This window comes from Heterodontus francisci, chromosome 10 (assembly GCF_036365525.1).
Source record: "Heterodontus francisci isolate sHetFra1 chromosome 10, sHetFra1.hap1, whole genome shotgun sequence".
Classification (NCBI taxonomy): Eukaryota; Metazoa; Chordata; class Chondrichthyes; order Heterodontiformes; family Heterodontidae; genus Heterodontus; species Heterodontus francisci.
The window spans coordinates 98503731-98520765 of NC_090380.1; the positions used below are offsets into that span (position 1 = coordinate 98503731).

The window sequence follows — 17035 nt, forward strand, 5'->3', positions numbered from 1 at the left end:
GCAAAAACAGGATGTGATCGACAGGGCTAAGTGATCCCACAACCAATGGACCTGATCTAGGCGCTGCAGTCCTGCCACATCCTGTTCTGTATGGTGGTATACAATTAAACAACTAACAGGTGGAAGAGATTCCACAAATATCCCTATCCCCAATGATGGGGGGGGGGGGGGAGGGGCGGGGGGGGGGCCCAGCACATCAGTGTAAAAGACAAGGCTGAATCATTTGCATCCCTCTTCAGCCGGAAATGCCGAGTGGATGATTCATCTCTGCCTCCTCCTGAGATCCCCAGCATCACAGATGCCAGTCTTCAGCCAATCCGATTCACTCCACATGATATCAAGAAATGGCTGAAGGCACTAGCTACTGCAAAGGCTATGGGCCTTGACAACATTCCTTCAATAGTACTGAAGACTTGTGCTCCAGAAATAGCTGCGCCCCTAGCCAAGCTGTTCCAGTACGGCTACAACACTGGCATCTACCAGGTATATCCTGTACACAAAAAGCAGGACAAATCCAACCTGGCCAATTACTGCCCTATCAGTCTACTCCCGATCATCAGCAAAGGGATGGAAGGGATCGTCAGTGTTATCAAGCAGCACTTGCTTAGCAATAATCTGCTCGCTGATGCTCGGCTTGGGTTCTGCCAGGGCCACTCAGCTGCTGACCTCATTACAGCCTTGGTCCAAACATGGACAAAAGAGCTGAACTCAAGAGGTGAGGTGAGAGTGACGGCCCTTGACATCAAGGCAGCATATGACCGAGTACGGCATCAAGGAGCCTGAGCAAAATTGGAGTCAATGGGAATAATGGAGAAAACTCTCTGCTGGTTGGAGTCATACTTGGCACAAAGGAAGATGGTTGCAGTTGTTGGAGGTCAATCACCTCAGTCTCAATGCAGGAGTTCCTCAGGATAGTGTCCGAGGCCCAACCATCTTCAGTTGCTTCGTCAATGACCTTCCCTCCATCATAACGTCAGAAGTGGAGATGTTCGCTGATGATTGCACAATGTCCAGCACCATTCGCAACTCCTCAGATACTGAAGCAGTCCGTGTAGAAATGCAGCAAGACCTGAACAATATCCAGGCTTGGGCTGATAAGTGGCAAGTAACATTCGTGCCACACAAGTGCCAGGCAATGACCATCTCCAACAAGAGAGAATCTAACCATCTTCCCTTGATGTTCAATGGCATTACCATTACTGAATCTCCCACTAACATCATCCTGGGGGTTATCATTGACGAGAAACTGAACTGGACCAGCCACATAAATACTGTGGCTACAAGAGCAGGTCAGAGGCTAGGAATTCTGCGGCGAGTAACTCACCTCCTGATACCCCAATGCCCGTCCACCAACCGCAAGGCACAAGATAAGAATCTAATGGAATACTTTCCACTTGCCTGGATGGCTGCAGCTCCAACAACACTCAGGAAGCTCGACACCATCCAGAACAGAGCAGCCCGCTTGATTGGCACCCCATCCACAAACATTCAACATTCACTCTCTTCATCACCGGCGCACAGTGGCAGCAGTGTGTACCATCTACAAGATGCACTGCAGCAATGCACCAAGACTCCTTCGACAGCATCTTCCAAACCTGCAACCTCTACCGCCTAGAAGGACAAGGACAGCAGATGCATGGGAACACCACCACCAGCAATTCCCCTCCAAGCCACACACCATCCTGACTTGGAACTATATCACTGCTTCTTCGCTGTTGAAATCCTGGAACTCCCTTCCTAACAGCACTGTTGGTGTACCTACACCCCACGGACTGCAGCGGTTCAAGAAGGCAGCTCAACACCACCTTCTCAAGGCCAATTAGGGAGGGGCAATAAATGCTGGCCTTGTCAGTGATACCCACATCCCACGAATAAAAAAACAACATAAACCATGGTCTCACAAGTGTTCTCCTATCCACTCTTTTGGTCAGGACAAAAGCTGGGAAAATTCAAAGGATCCCGAATAACTACATTAGACAGGATGATTTTTTTCTAAATTTTAAGACTTTAAACACCTACTATTCCTCTTCTCTGAGACAAAACATCTTAAGAACTGTCAGAAGCCTCCAAGATGGTCCATCTAATCCAAATGTCAGGTTTCTGGAAACAAAACAAGAATGAAATGGTAACGGGGGTGATTGCAAAATATAGATTTACTTGAAAATTGAAACTCTTGCTAAAATAACATGAATGTGTTTGGCTCAGCTACTCTCCCATTGATAAACTACTCGGTCAGGCCTCAAGTTAGAGTTACTGCTTCTTGGATGCTCAATATTGCTTTTCATCTTCCAATCTTGAAATGTAGGATTGTGAAAACTATTGGGGGTGGTGGGCTGGACGGACCCTGTTGTGGCACCAATGAGCAGAATCACACAGTGAAGAGATGCAGTTTATTTTGTTCTAACCAGTTTCCTCTTCCATCCCCTTTCCACCCAAAGGCATTGACTCCTTATCATGGGTCACAACTGCTGTCCAGTATCAAACCCAGGTGACCAGTATGTCAATCTTGATCGAATATCAGCAGATTATTCGGTTGTGGGGACATCGCTGTTGAGCATAACTCTGTCTTTATGCAAAATCCACTCATGAACATTTCCGACAGCAAACAATGGATAGTTCCCACATCTAAGAAACTTGACAGTTTATCCCCCTTCCAAGACCTGGGGTTGAGACCAATTGCACTACTACCAGCACTCTGGCTAAGATTAGGTAACCCAATGCAGATAGGGATCAAAGTATTCTCAACTGCTCTATTATTCATTGGATAAGGCTACTGAGCTATTAAAGGAAGTTGGTTGCAGGTTCGATCCCCAATATCAATGATTATCCAATCCAGACAAAATGTTGTAAGAAAACACCAAGCAGTGACCTGTCACTTCTGACACAGATCGAGGGACTGGGGAGACAGGGTGGGAAAATCAGAAAGAAACTCCATTAAGGGTTTTACTCTGCACATTTTCTAGTGGTTGACTGTACAGCGGTCACAGAGAAATTAGGGATCCTCTCAGTGAGATGTGGCTCAGTGGATTACACTGTTACCTCTGAGTCTAAAACATTGTGGGTTCAAGCCCCACTTGAGAGACTTAAGTATAAAATCTAGGCTGACACTCCAGTGGAGTACTGAGGGTGAGCTGCACTGTCAGAGATGCTGTCTTTTAGATGCAAGGCTAAACTGAGGCCCCATCCACTCTTTCAGTTGGAGGTAAAGGATCCCATGACACTATTTTGAAGAATACAGGGGAGTTATTCCTGGTGGCCATGCCAAAATTCCTCCCTCAATTAACTACACTAAAAATAGATTATCTGGTTATTATCATGAATCTGTTGGTGGAAGCTTGCTATGTGCAGTTTGGCTGCCACATTTCCAACATTACAACAATGACTACAATTCACACGTACCAAATTGATTGTAAAGCATTTTGGGACAGCTTGTGGTCATGAAAGGTGAAGGTGCTATATAAATGTAAGTCTTTTTTTTTTAAAGTTACAGCAAGTGCATTGTCAGATACAGGCAGTGTTAGAGGACAGCAATAATCCAGCTGCCCCAGCCCCTGCCTGAAAGTTTTTGGCCACTCCCCCAAAAAACCTTTTAATAATTTTATTTTATGGACACAGCATAGCTCCATGGACAGCCAGCATAAACTCAATGGGCCGAATGGCCTCCTTCTGTGTTGACAACATCAAACCCCTTTTCAGACCTTCCATTGACTTGCTACATACAATTGACTGATTAGTGAACACAGGTATGCTGGCTCAGGAGGGGAGTTCGTTGACCTCATGTCAGTATCAAAGTTCTCTCCCTTCTCTCCTTTAGGCAATGACTTACACCAGGCACAATTCCACAGCGCCAGCCGCATCCACTGCTTCACCTGAATGGCCATTCATCTCAGTTAGCTTAGACAAAACAAAGGGGTAAAAGAAAATCAGTGAGACGATGGGCTGCCAATTCATTATGATCTGTTTCGTAGTACTGGTGAAAGACCAATTTTGCACCTCATGTGTTGGCAGACTTCCTCAACTGTGGAGTCCAAAGGTAACGTGGATCCCATTGCCAATCAACAGCTACATACATATAACTTTCATTGGGGGTCAATGGACAGCCATCAGAGTAGGGAAGTTCTGAGGACTACTGTAGCGCCCCTTGCTTTGTATGACTCATTATCGCACCATTTATGTACCGAGGTATTATGGGAGCCCCCATGCCAATAACTTAAAATTTAATTCATTCAGATTGTGTCATTAATGAGCACTCAGTTTTTAAAAGGTCTAACAATGAAATGCAAAAGGCCGCAAAGTCCTCAGATGCATACCCTGACAACAGATTAAAATGATCCTGGATTTAACCCAATACCATAAACCCAACAATAAACGGCTGGCTATAACAGCAGCATTAGGAACTAGTTTCACCACACCGAGTACTGTACAACATCTTGGGTTAAAAACTCGATAGTGCCAGGTTTCAGCTGCGTTAATTGTCGTGGTGATGCAGGCAGTGCAAAAATGTCGTGCTGCCTTCTCATCTCCATAATTGTAGTATACAGCCCAGCGCTAAATGCGCTAGTGACTGGCTGCAAGCTCAGTAGGGGGCCCAGGTGCATGTGTGGCTAACATGAGTTACAACCAGGTTGGAAAGGTGGGGAATTGTGGAGAATTGTGGGGAATTGTGGAGCACTGGTGATGTGGGGATGATTTTAGGAAAACTAGAATCTGATTTAGCCACTCACAGTCTGCCCGCCCAGAGTGATGGGGTTCCGATGGCTCTTCCCTTCCTCCTCCTCTCTCGCTGAAGATCTGGTGGCAAGGGCTGCCCCCTAATGAGAACCAGGTTGTATAGCACACAGCAGACCACCATGAATTTGGAGAGACGCGCCAGTGAGAATTACAGAGCTTCCCCCTCCCTCCATGAGCATTCTGCTGATGGTTTGTTCCATGACCTTCCTGGTGGCAGCACGGCTCTCATAGTAACATGTGCAGCCCATGCGAGGTTGGGTGGTAAAGGCGAGTCAAAGCTAGGTGGGGAATGGCTAGCCCTTGCCAACAAGTAGCCACTCTCTGATTCATCACGGTGGCTCGAATATGGCAGAAACGGCTGACTGGCGCAGGAGAAAAGCATCGTGGTTGCTGCCAGGATCGAGGACATTCATCGACATGAAACTCTGTGCGTGGTTGCACACCTACTGCAAGCTAAGGGAGTGGTAATCCTTGCGGTCTCGCTACATGTGGGGCCCGCAGAGCCACCTGCATACAGCCGATGGCACCCTCCACCATTGGGAATCCCGCCATCCTGCAAACCTAAGGGTCCACTCCTCCTGCTTCTCTCTGGTTAGGGAGAAGACTACAAAGTCTCTTCTGGGGTACAGGTCTTGTATCGCCTCCTTATGAACCAATGCACGGTGAACAGTGAGATGTTGGCAATGCTGCCAGCTACAGCCTGGAAGGATCGTCAGCAACAGAAATTGAGGCCCATGGTGACCTTAACAGCCTCTGGCAGCGCTGTCCTCATCCTGATATGCTTCCGAAGCATGCATAGCACACAGGTTCTGGCGCACTTCGAGCACAGCGTACTGCATGAGCCTTGCCAGAAATGCCAGAAGCCGATCGACCACCATTTTTCTGACTCTGGGCTCTAATTGTGCCAGGTGCTACAGAACCCAATTCTGCAGACCTTGAATCGGTGTTAATCCCATCTAGTGACACGTAATGGGTACTGCAGGAACAGAATATGGTAGCAATCACTTTATGTTGAGATAAATTTCCCACAAAAAAGTAGGCCCCCGTGAAAATGTACCCAGCCTCCCACCCTTACCAATCAGCATTCTGATCTAGATGTAAACTGCACGGTTGGTGATTCTGTTCTGCTCTGTGCAGCATTCTTTGAAGTGAACAAATGCAAGGCAAAAGATGAGTTCCCAAAATTACATTGGGGATATTTTCCTGTAACAATTCCCACGATGGGGGAAAAAAAGGCCATCCTGATTTCCTGCCCCGGAAGAGACCAAATAAACTAACTTTACTCTTAAAAAAAAAGTCGCATTCATGAACTATGTTGTGCACTTAAAGTGCTGTGAAGTCATTTCAGTTGGACAGAATGATGGAATGTTCTAGACAGGCACACCCTGACTCATAGCCACACCTGTACCTTGTGAAAGAACCACTACCCAAACAGCGACATAGGAAGCTACAAGTACCACTCCCTTCAGCCCTGAAGCAACCACACCATAAATGGTAGCATTGAGTTCAAAAGCCTGTACTTTATTGAAAGCCCCACCCATTCTGAGACAACAGGGGAACGACTGGAGTTCCACTATTGTTCAGTTAATAAGCAGTGATTTCAAAACAGATACAAAGTAATTCATGACAACGCTACGTCATCGCCGACGTCATCAGGATGCGCCGCGGTACGCACATGCGCAGACGGTCTCATGCCCTCTGCGCATGCGCTGCGTTCCGGCTTACCACTGACGCTTTGCGCATGCGCAGATGACATCATCGCGTTACGTCGTCTTCCTCGGGCAACGCGCCAGGTTGGCCTCTGCGCATGCGTCAAAGCTTCGGCGCGACTTTTTGAAAGTGGAAGGAGGAGAGGTTTCGTCGGGCATTTTCTCGCATTTTATCTGAATTATTTATTCGTTTTGGAGACTTGCTTCATTTTTATTTGACACAGGAGATTGTTCCAAGGTAAGTTGCTCTGCCTTTGTAAGTTGCTTTGAAAACATTTCCATTGTCTGGGCCACCGCTTGTTCTCCAGTCCCTGTTGTGAGTTGCTGTGTGCAGGCAGTACATGTGCTGCAACCTACCGTCTTAACGGTCACTTTCGTTTTTGTAACGTTTTAATGGAGTGCATTCTGTATTTCTTATCTCATCTCATGTTTCCCGTGATGAGACTGGACTGGCTGCGGCAACAGACTCTCCGCTGGCAGCAAGAACTGGCTGATGAGATGGAGCCATTTACTATGCCCAACAATTGCCCGGAAGCACATTCGGATGGAGGTGGCCACGCGCTGGACATCAGTCACGTGTCACAAACCCTGGATCCTGAGCGTCTCACCCCCTGGCCTAATGATCTGATGGACCATACATATGCCTGCCTGTTCAAAGCTCCACTTCCCCTACCTGCGGTACCCTCTCCTTGCTGCTCAGTTACACAGTCACCTGTTCCTGCACCCATCAGGGCAGTGCACATGGACACACAGTTACCTGCTCCTACACCCATCAGAGCAGTGCACATGGGCACACTGTTACCTGCTCCTACACCCATCAGAGCAGTGCACATGGGCACACAGCCACCTGCTCCCCATCCGCCTTTGAAACAACCATGCAGAGCCTTGTGAGACTCCGCAATTGCCAGCTGCTGCCTGTCAAGCACAGAGGGCGTCCAAAGGGGTCAAGCACTTGGGGAACATTCAGCAAGAAGAGACTGAGCACTAAAAGAAACAAGCATGCCGTGTCCAGTGGTAGCAGAAATGTGAATGCTCTTGCTGTGAACACAACTGGTGATAGTAGTAGGCAGAATTAAATGGGAATGGATGGAAAGACACACGAGTAACATAACCACTAGCAGGGAACTGCTGGGCTAAATGGCCAGCTTTATGTTCATAGCCCAAAAGAAATGTGCTTCTTTTCCAGCACCCTCACATCATTCATGTTTTCCCTGAGAGCAGCATTGAACCATCACGAGATAGGGGCAGTAACATCATCCTGACTCCTACAGCTGAGGTGGGTACTAAGTGATTCATTGGCGGTGTTATCAGTACATGCCTTTACCGCAGAACACAAAGCATGCTCAACAGTAATTTCATTGGAGGGAGGGAAGCTCTGACACTGATGTTCTTTCCTTATTTCCTTTCATGTAAAACGTGCCCTTGAGAAAACAATCCTTGACACTTAAGGACGGCATTCAAGCAAAGGAGGCAGTGCAGGAGAGGACGCAAGGATGTGCTGATTCCTGCATCTGAGGTGGGTAATAAGTGCTTCATTGGCGACGTTATTAATTGGTGCCTTCACTGCAGAACTTAAAAAGGTGTGCACAACAGTAATTTCAGTGGATGGAGGGAGGCAAGCTCTGACTCTGATTTGCTTTATTTCTTTTCATGTAAAACATGCCGTCGAGAAAACAAGACCGCATTTGTTGACAACGCGATCCATGAGACTTAAGGTCAGCATTCAAGCAACGAAGGCAACTGGATCATGCTGCGGAGCTGGTCACGATGTGGAAAGGAACATTGCATTTATGGATGAATTGGGAGTGCAAATTGGGATGCGTTTGGGGAACATTCAACAAGAATAGACTGAGCTCAGACTCTTGTGACTTTGCCTTCTTCACATGGACAATACAGTAGTGGAATAGAGAGCCAAGCGTTCATTCACCACAAGGCTCTCCAGGAACAATCTCTTTAGCTGTGCATAGCAGAGACTCGGCCTGTCTGTCTAACGGGAATGCTGGAAACACAACACTCATGTATCTATGCACAGCAGTTCCTCGGATGCTTAATGAACTTAATAAAACTTCTCAATAATTAACCCCAGAATTGTTGAGGCTTTGTTTTGCATGCTATTTCCCCGACTTTGCAACTGCACTTCAGATATTCAACTGTGGTGGAGGGGTGGAGGTAGGGGGGTAGAGGGAGGGGTGGAGGTAGGGGGGTAGATGGAGAGGGGGGAGGGGTGGGGAGAGGGAGCATGCAAAATGCAGGGACCAGACAGTTGCAATGCCTGAAGTACTGTGGAGAAGTAGGGGAGAAGCAACTGGATTGGGCATCCGCTGATGGAGGGAACGGCTGAATGGAGAGGGCCGGTTGCGAGAGGCCGTAGAGAGCCGCGGGGAGCGAGTGTGCGAAGACCTTGGTGTCGCCGGATCCAGGGACTGGCCGGTAAGTCTTTTGCTGTTGTGTTTATGGCGCATGCACAGAAAAAGGCACTCCTCTTCCGCTCCGCTGCTCCCCCCCCCCACCCCACTCCCGCCCTTCACCTCCACCCCCCCACACCCGCTCTTCACCCCCACCCCCCCCACTCCCGCTCTTCCCCCCACCCCTCCCGCTCTTCCCCCCCACCCCTCCCTCTCTTCCCCCCTCCCTCCCTCCTCTCTTTCCGCCCCTCCCTCCCTCCTCTCTTTCCGCCCCTCCCTCCCTCCATTCCCCCCACCCCCGACACCCTCAACGCTACTCTCCCCGGCCCCCGCGCTGCTCTCCCCGGCCCCCGCGCTGCTCTCTCACTCCGGCCATTGTATACTGCCACGTGTTCGTTAGGTTGCCTCTGTGTGATTCTTTGAGCAGCGCCATCTTTAGTCCTGGCAGCTGCTACAGTCGCAATCTGTGACGTTTTCGTGGCACATGCTGTATTTGCGCATGTGCCAAAACAGCGCCACCTACCGTTCGCGTTGTCAACAAATGCGGTCAGATATTGGAAGCAGGGGAAGGGTCGGGTTCCAAGTAACCATGGATAATATATTATGAAACATAAATAAAACCTAAACTGAATTTAAGACTAATCACTTTGTTTTATGTTTCAGTGAAATAGTTTTTGTACACAGAATAAATTTTTTAAAAATTGCCCACAATTTTTCCTTGCCTGGATATATTTAATGTAGTGCTTCAAATTTCAGAAGGCACTATTTGCCCTGAGGCACCTCACACTTTAGTGAGCATTACTCATATGTGAGCTTCAGCAGTGCATCGCATCAGGTTACTTGACCATGATACAATCCTCATCAGATTCATAGAAACATAGAAAATCGGAGCAGGAGTAGGCCATTCGGCCCTTCAAGCCTGCTCCGCCATTCATTATGATCATGGCTGATCATCTAACTTAGTAACGATTTGCTGCTTTCCCCACATTAAACCTCACATTTATCCACGAGACTGCATCTGCCATGCATCTGACCACTCACTCAACTTGTCCAAATTACCCTGAAGCCTCTCTGCATCTTCCTCACAACTCACCCTCACACCCAGTTTTGTGTCATCTGCAAATTTGGAGATATTACATTTAGTTCCCTCATCTAAATCATTAATATATATCATCTAAATCATTAATATTCGTCAGATACAGGAGAAATGCCATGAACAACAGATGCCCCTCTACATTGCTTTCATTGATCTCACCAAAGACTTTGACCTCGTCAGCAGACGTGGTCTCTTCAGACTACTAGAAAAGATTGGATGTCCACCAAAGCTACTAAGTATCATCACCTCATTCCATGACATTATGAAAGGCACAATTCAACATGGCGGCACCTCATCAGACCCCTTTCCTATCCTGAGTGGCATGAAACAGGGCTGTGTTCTCGCACCCACACTTTTTGGGATTTTCTTCTCCCTGCTGCTTTCACATGCGTTCAAGTCTTCTGAAGAAGGAATTTTCCTCCACACAAGATCAGGGGGCAGGTTGTTCAACCTTGCCCGTCTAAGAGCGAAGTCCAAAGTACGGAAAGTCCTCATCAGGGAACTCCTCTTTGCTGACGATGCTGCTTTAACATCTCATACTGAAGAGTGCCTGCAGAGTCTCATCGACAGGTTTGCGGCTGCCTGCAATGAATTTGGCCTAACCATCAGCCTCAAGAAAATTAACATCATGGGACAGGACGTCAGAAATGCTCCATCCATCAATATTGGCGACCACGCTCTGGAAGTGGTTCAAGAGTTCACCTACCTAGGCTCAACTATCACCAGTAACCTGTCTCTAGATGCAGAAATCAACAAGCGCATGGAAAAGGCTTCCACTGCTATGTCCAGACTGGCCAAGAGAGTGTGGGAAAATGGCGCACTGACACGGAACACAAAAGTCCGAGTGTATCAAGCCTGTGTCCTCAGTACCTTGCTCTATGGCAGCGAGGCCTGGACAATGTAGGTCAGCCAAGAGCGACGTCTCAATTCATTCCATCTTCGCTGCCTCCGGAGAATACTTGGCATCAGGTGGCAGGACCGTATCTCCAACACAGAAGTCCTCGAGGTGGCCAACACCCCCAGCTTATACACCCTACTGAGCCAGCGGCGCTTGAAATGGCTTGGCCATGTGAGCCGCATGGAAGATGGCAGGATCCCCAAAGACACATTTATACAGCGAGCTCGCCACTGGCATCAGACCCACTGGCCGTCCATGTCTCCGCTTTAAAGACGTCTGCAAACGCGACATGAAGTCCTGTGACATTGATCACAAGTCGTGGGAGTCAGTTGCCAGCGTTCGCCAGAGCTGGCGGGCAGCCATAAAGGCGGGGCTAAAGTGTGGCGAGTCGAAGAGACTTAGCAGTTGGCAGGAAAAAAGACAGAGGCGCAAGGAGAGAGCCAACTGTGTAACAGCCCCGACAAACAAATTTTTCTGCAGCACCTGTGGAAGAGCCTGTCACTCTAGAATCGGCCTTTATAGCCACTCCAGGCGCTGCTCCACACACCACTGACCACCTCCTGGCACTTACCCATTGTCTCTCGAGATAAGGAGGCCAAAGAAGTTATTGTAAATAGCTGGGGTCCAAGCACCGATCCCTGTGGTACCCCACTAGTCACTGTCTGCCATTCGGGAAAAGACCCATTTATCCCTAGTCTTTGTTTTCTGTCTGCCAATCAATTTTCTATCCATCACTATAAACTACCCCCAATCCCATGCGCTTTAATTTTACATGCTAATCTCTTATGTGCTTCGACTTTGTCGCAAGCCTTCTGAAAGTCCAAATATACCACATCCACTGGCTCCCCCTCATCAACTCTACTAGTTACATCCTCAAAGAATTCTAGTAGATTTGTCAAGCAAGATTCCTGCAAGAGTTGCTGGATAAAAATCAGAGGGAACAACTCTGGCTGATTTTCCCATGCCAAACATTGAGGCCAAATGTAAAGTACCCACCACTACCCTGAGACCAGCTAACTCACTCAGACCACAAAATTGAACCTGGGTCTGTGGGACATCTGTACTCAGTTGCTGATCCCACCATATAAATTTTACAACAAGCTACACTATAAAAACAGATAATCTGGTCATTTATTTCATTGCTGTTTGTGGGAGCTTGCTATGCACAATTTTGGCTGCTGTGTTTCCTACAGTCCAACAGCAACTACACTTCAAAGATACTTTTTGGCTGTAAAGCACTTGGGGACAACCTGAGGCCATGAAAGGTGTTATAAAAAGGCAGTCCTTCTCAACATACTGCACTACAATTGATGATGGAGATGTTCCCTTTTCCTGTTCAAATTATTTTAACTGGCCACTCAGACACAGTAATACTTACTCCAGGAGGCCTTCATCTTGTAGAAATAACAGCTTTCTGTTCACTAGTTTGTCCTTATGTGAAATGTGGTTACAAAGAAGATCTGAAAGCAAACACCAGAAATGTGACTTCAACTTTTTTTAAAAATTGAGCTTTTCCATTTATTCAACAAATTATGTTTACAAATGCAACCTAGGAATAAGCCTGAACGGCAAGGTCCACCTTATGCTGAGTTACTAATCTCATGAAGCCACTGTAAAGAAGCACCAAGAGAATCCCGAAGCATCCCCACTTGGACAAGAGGATGAAAATAAAGAAACACAAAAGGGGGCAATTTTAAGCCAACCCACCCATCAGCAAAACATCAGGATCAGGTGCAACACTGGGTTTACACCCAGCCCAGTTTTATTCTCTAATGAAGTCAATGGATAGCAATATTGGACGGGACATAAAACCAGCATTTCCCCTGATCCCATGGATTTCCCCTCAGTTAAAATTACCCTCAAAATGTCTCCTCTTCCACACTTGCTAGTGGCGGGTTTCAAAGTACTATTTACAGATGCTGGGAAGAGTTTTCCTATCCTCTCAGCCTTGGTCACAGATGGGAGGCTGGAGAAAGGACAGAAAGTAACACGTAGAAATAGGGATCCTTATTGCCACCATTCCCGTAAGTGTTCCACATTATAGAAAACTGGAGAACAAAAGTTGTGAGAGATGCATCCTCTCCTCAGCTCAGGGACAGCACCCTCACCTTTACCGACATATACCACATTGTGTGGATTACTGCTCGCAAGAAATCCATATTCCAGGAGGAGCCGCTGATTGTCATGTGGGCCGTAGCAGATGAAAACCTGCTCGTATCGTCTGCATTTTGTGACTGTTCTGATTTCATAATGTTTGCTTTTCTGGTTGAAGGCAGCCATTACCTGCAAGCATAGAAATACAAGTTAAACCTGATCTACACCAGCTCCTGATGCCTTCAAATTAAAACGGTCATCCTCCTGTTTAACTCCCTCCATGGCCTTGCCCCTCCCTCATTCTGTAACCTCTTTCAGCCCAAAAACCCATCCCGGAACGCTCCATTCTTCTAACTCTGGCATCTTGTGCAGCAGTCACCGTTCCCTTCATCCCACTATTGGCAGCTGTGGCTCCAGGGCTTCTAAGCCCCATGCTTTGTAATTCCCCCTCAGTCTGTCCACCTCCCTCTACTCCTTTAAGACCCTCCATAAAACCCATCTCTTTGACCATATCGTTAGTAACCCCTCCTATTTTTGTGGTCAGCATCCTCTTTTGTCTGATTATGCTTTCGTGAAGCATCTTGGGCTGCTTTTCTACCCGAAAGCGCTATAAAAATGCCAAGTGTTGCTGCTAAACCTCTGAACTTGGCTGTTTCCAGTATGAGCCTGTATGTTTTTTTTCTCACTCTTTTCTCATATTCATGCCTCCTGGTGAAAAGCAGAGCTGCAAGCTGAGGGAGAGCACAGTACCTGCTGCCAGACAGCTGCCAACCTTGCTCTCCAAACAGTTGCTAGGAGAAGACTGATCAACAGCTCAGGTTGGCTCATGATCAGGTTGTTCCTTCCTGTGGGGAATGATATTAACATTTCACTCCCGGCAGAAGTAGCTGCAAAGCATTTGGCGAGGCTGCCAACTGTAAGAACGCTGAAGAAGGGCATTTGTTGCAACATATGAACACGCATATGAATCAGGAGCAGGAGAAGGCTATTCGGCCCCTCGTGTTTGCTCTGCCATTCTACAAGATCGTGGCTGATCTGTTTGTGGAAACATCTCCACTTTCCTCCCTAACCCTACGTTTGTATAGGATAGAGGTTAGCAGCAATACAGGATTTGAGGAGGTCATTCACAACAGTGAAATATAAATTAGCATTACATCATGCCAAAAATGTAAACCATGTTTCCAGCATGGGATAGTGATGGTGGTGTGGGGAAATGAGAGGGAAGATTTATGTATTTTTTGAAGATAATTTAAATCAGCTGAATTTCAGAGCAATCACCATTATTGGTATTAACCATTAATGTATAATATTTGTCAGGAACTTTTGTACAGCGATAAGCACTGCCTGCTTGACGATGTATTTTAATTTAAGCACACCTGCCTTTTGTTTATGTGAACTGTCTTCTTACCTGAGCGGAAGGGCTGTGATTCAGCAAGTCTAAGTATGGTGCCAAGGCATATACATCAGGCTCTCGGGAAAAGAACTCACTTTGCCCAAGCTCCATATAAACTGTCCTGGTATTGATACTGCACCAAGCCCAGCGGAATGCATCATAAGTAAAAATGTTCTCTACGTGCTCAGAAAATAAGGGCTGCAACGAATTGAAGAAGCATTTTGAAGTAAGGTACAGTTCCTGAACCGCATTCTTTTGCTCCTGAATCTTCTTAACCAGAGGGTCGGGAAACAGATCTATTACTCCCTCTGCTAAATAAACTGGGCACGTGTACGTCCTTGGTAAGACATCGATATAGGGCTTCCATGGAGACCGGCTCCCGAAATGTCTTTCAGCAATAAGAAAAGTACACAAGGCTTGAAGGGGAGACAAACTAGGCTTCCACCTGGAAACAATAAATCAAAATTTTAAACATGTACTTATACAGTGCCTTTCATGTGTCAGGATGTCCCAATGTGCTTACAGCCAATTACAGCCAATGTTACAGCCAACAGCACTCAAGAAGCTCGACACCATCCAGGATAAAGCAGCCCGCTTGATTGGCACCCCATCCACAAACATTCACTCCCTTCACCACCCCGACGCACAGTGGCAGCAGTGTGTACCATCTACAAGACGCACTGTAGCAACTCACCAAGGCTCCTTCAACAGAACCTTCCAAACCCGCGACCTCTACCACCTAGAAGGACAAGGGCAGCAGATGCATGGGAACACCACCACCTGCAAGTTCCCCTAAGAGCCATACACCATCCTGACTTGGAACGATAATCGCCGTTCCTTCACTGTCGCTGGGTCAAAACCCTGGTGCTCCCTTCCTAACAGCACAGTAGGTATACCTACCCCACATGGACTGCAGCGGTTCAAGAAGGCAGCTCAACACCACCTTCTCAAGAGCAATTAGGGATGGACAATAAATGCTGGTCTAGCCAGGTTGGCCACATCCCAGGAACTAATTTTTTAAAAAGTATTTTTGAAGTATAGTCACTGTCGTAATGGAGGAAACACAGTACCCAAATTGCACACAGCAAGGTGCCACAACTGCAATGTTAGAATGACCTGATAAACTGTTTTTTTTACATAATATTGTTTGAGAGATAAATATTAGCCAGGACACCAGGGAGAACTCCTCTGCTTTTCTTTGAAAGTCCCATGGGATCTTTTACATCCACCTATGAGGACAGCCTTGGTTTAATCCAAAAAACAACACCTTCAATAGTGCAGCACTCCCTCAGTATCACCAAAAACTCCCCTGTGCCTGAAGTTTAAACGGTCCTGTGGCCCAGTAACTGCATACAACAGTTAGATGTAGCCAGCACAGATTTCAAAAGAGATAATTCTGCTTGACACGTTCAGAATTTTTTCAGGAGGTAACAAATAGTAAATCAGAAACATGCAGTTGTTATGAAAGTGCCTCTTTTTTTTGAGAACTCGTATTTAAAAATTGTGGAGATGGATTCATTGGAAGGCTGAAGATTTTATAAATGCTGGACTTTGTTTTGTTGTTGACAGTTCACTGAAAGGACACTGAGATGTTGTTTGAAAACAATCTGTGCTGGAAATCATGTGCTTTAAGCTCAGTATAGGTAGGTGGTAGGGGAATATAGGGACAGGTGGGGATGTGGTGGGAATATGGGATTAGTGTAGGATTAGTATAAATGGGTGGTTGATGGTCGGCACAGACTCGGTGGGCCGAAGGGCCTGTTTCAGTGCTGTATCTCTAAATAAAATAAAAAATAAAAAAAATAAATAAACAACAGAAAACTTGGTGACCTGGGGAAGATGTTTACAGAGAAGCCACATGTCAAGGTTGATGGAGGTCAGTTGGTTGACTTTCTGTTTGTAGTTTGGAGATTGTTTTTTCAGTTGGGGTGTGAACTGTTTTGAAGACAGTTAGTGTTTTGCCTGCCAAGGAAAAAGAAACCACCCAGCTCACCTCTTTCAAGAAACCCTGCAAAGATCCAGTGTGGGAGAGCTAAAATCCCTGGTGCTGCATCTCTCCTGAGAAGTTGGAAAAATCTGCCAGAATAATTCTCAACGCCGCCTGAAAAGAACTGCTTTAGAACAGATCCCAGTGACCCGTCTCCGTATACCCAGACACCAGACCAAAAGGACAACTGAATTCCTTCCATGTCTTCTCTTTTTTCTTCAAGAATTAGCAAGTATTTGGCCAAACTATTTCTCTTTGTCTTTTGTTTGTAACAGACCTCAGCAGACAGAATTTCTATATTTTTTTCAGCGTGTGTGGGTGTGTGTGTGTGTAGAATTAAAAAAGGGAACTTCCATATTTTCAATCTGTGTGTTAATGCTTTGCTTCATTTCTGGATAAGTCTTGTTTGATAATAAACTGATAATTTGTTGTTTATAAAAGAAATTAGTCGGTGTATTTTGGTCTGAATATGTGATTGACCGCATCGGTAACTGGGCAAACATTTAAATATATGTTGTGACCCGTGAAGAAGTGGAACTAGAAAAGACAATGCACTCCTCCCGCCTTGGTCGTAACACAGTGGATGGAGCGTACATAAACTTTTTGAAATCTTTAGGTAAGGCACCATATGGGAAACTACCAGAGAAGATTAAGGGGTATGGAATTACAGGGAGAATAGCAAACTGGATTAAAGATTGTTTAAGAGAGGAAAAAGCAGAATG

General features: G+C 46.5%; 1 protein-coding gene across 3 annotated transcripts in view; it reads right to left on the reverse strand.

The window, feature by feature from the left end:
- Positions 1–17035, reverse strand: part of setd4 (SET domain containing 4) — a 50444-nt gene that overhangs the window by 26980 nt on the left and 6429 nt on the right. For 2 of the 3 annotated variants that reach the window (XR_010975775.1, XM_068040037.1), the window contains 4 exons: positions 14342–14771; positions 12948–13122; positions 12218–12299; positions 2020–2100 (listed from right to left, as the gene is read on the reverse strand). Coding sequence is in view for 2 of the 3 variants with exons in the window: in XM_068040037.1 (XP_067896138.1) it covers positions 2020–2100; positions 12218–12299; positions 12948–13122; positions 14342–14771 (768 nt within the window). In the remaining variant the exon portion in view is untranslated. The remainder of the gene's footprint in view (positions 1–2019; positions 2101–12217; positions 12300–12947; positions 13123–14341; positions 14772–17035) is intronic. The other variant, XM_068040038.1, reaches the window with a different exon arrangement.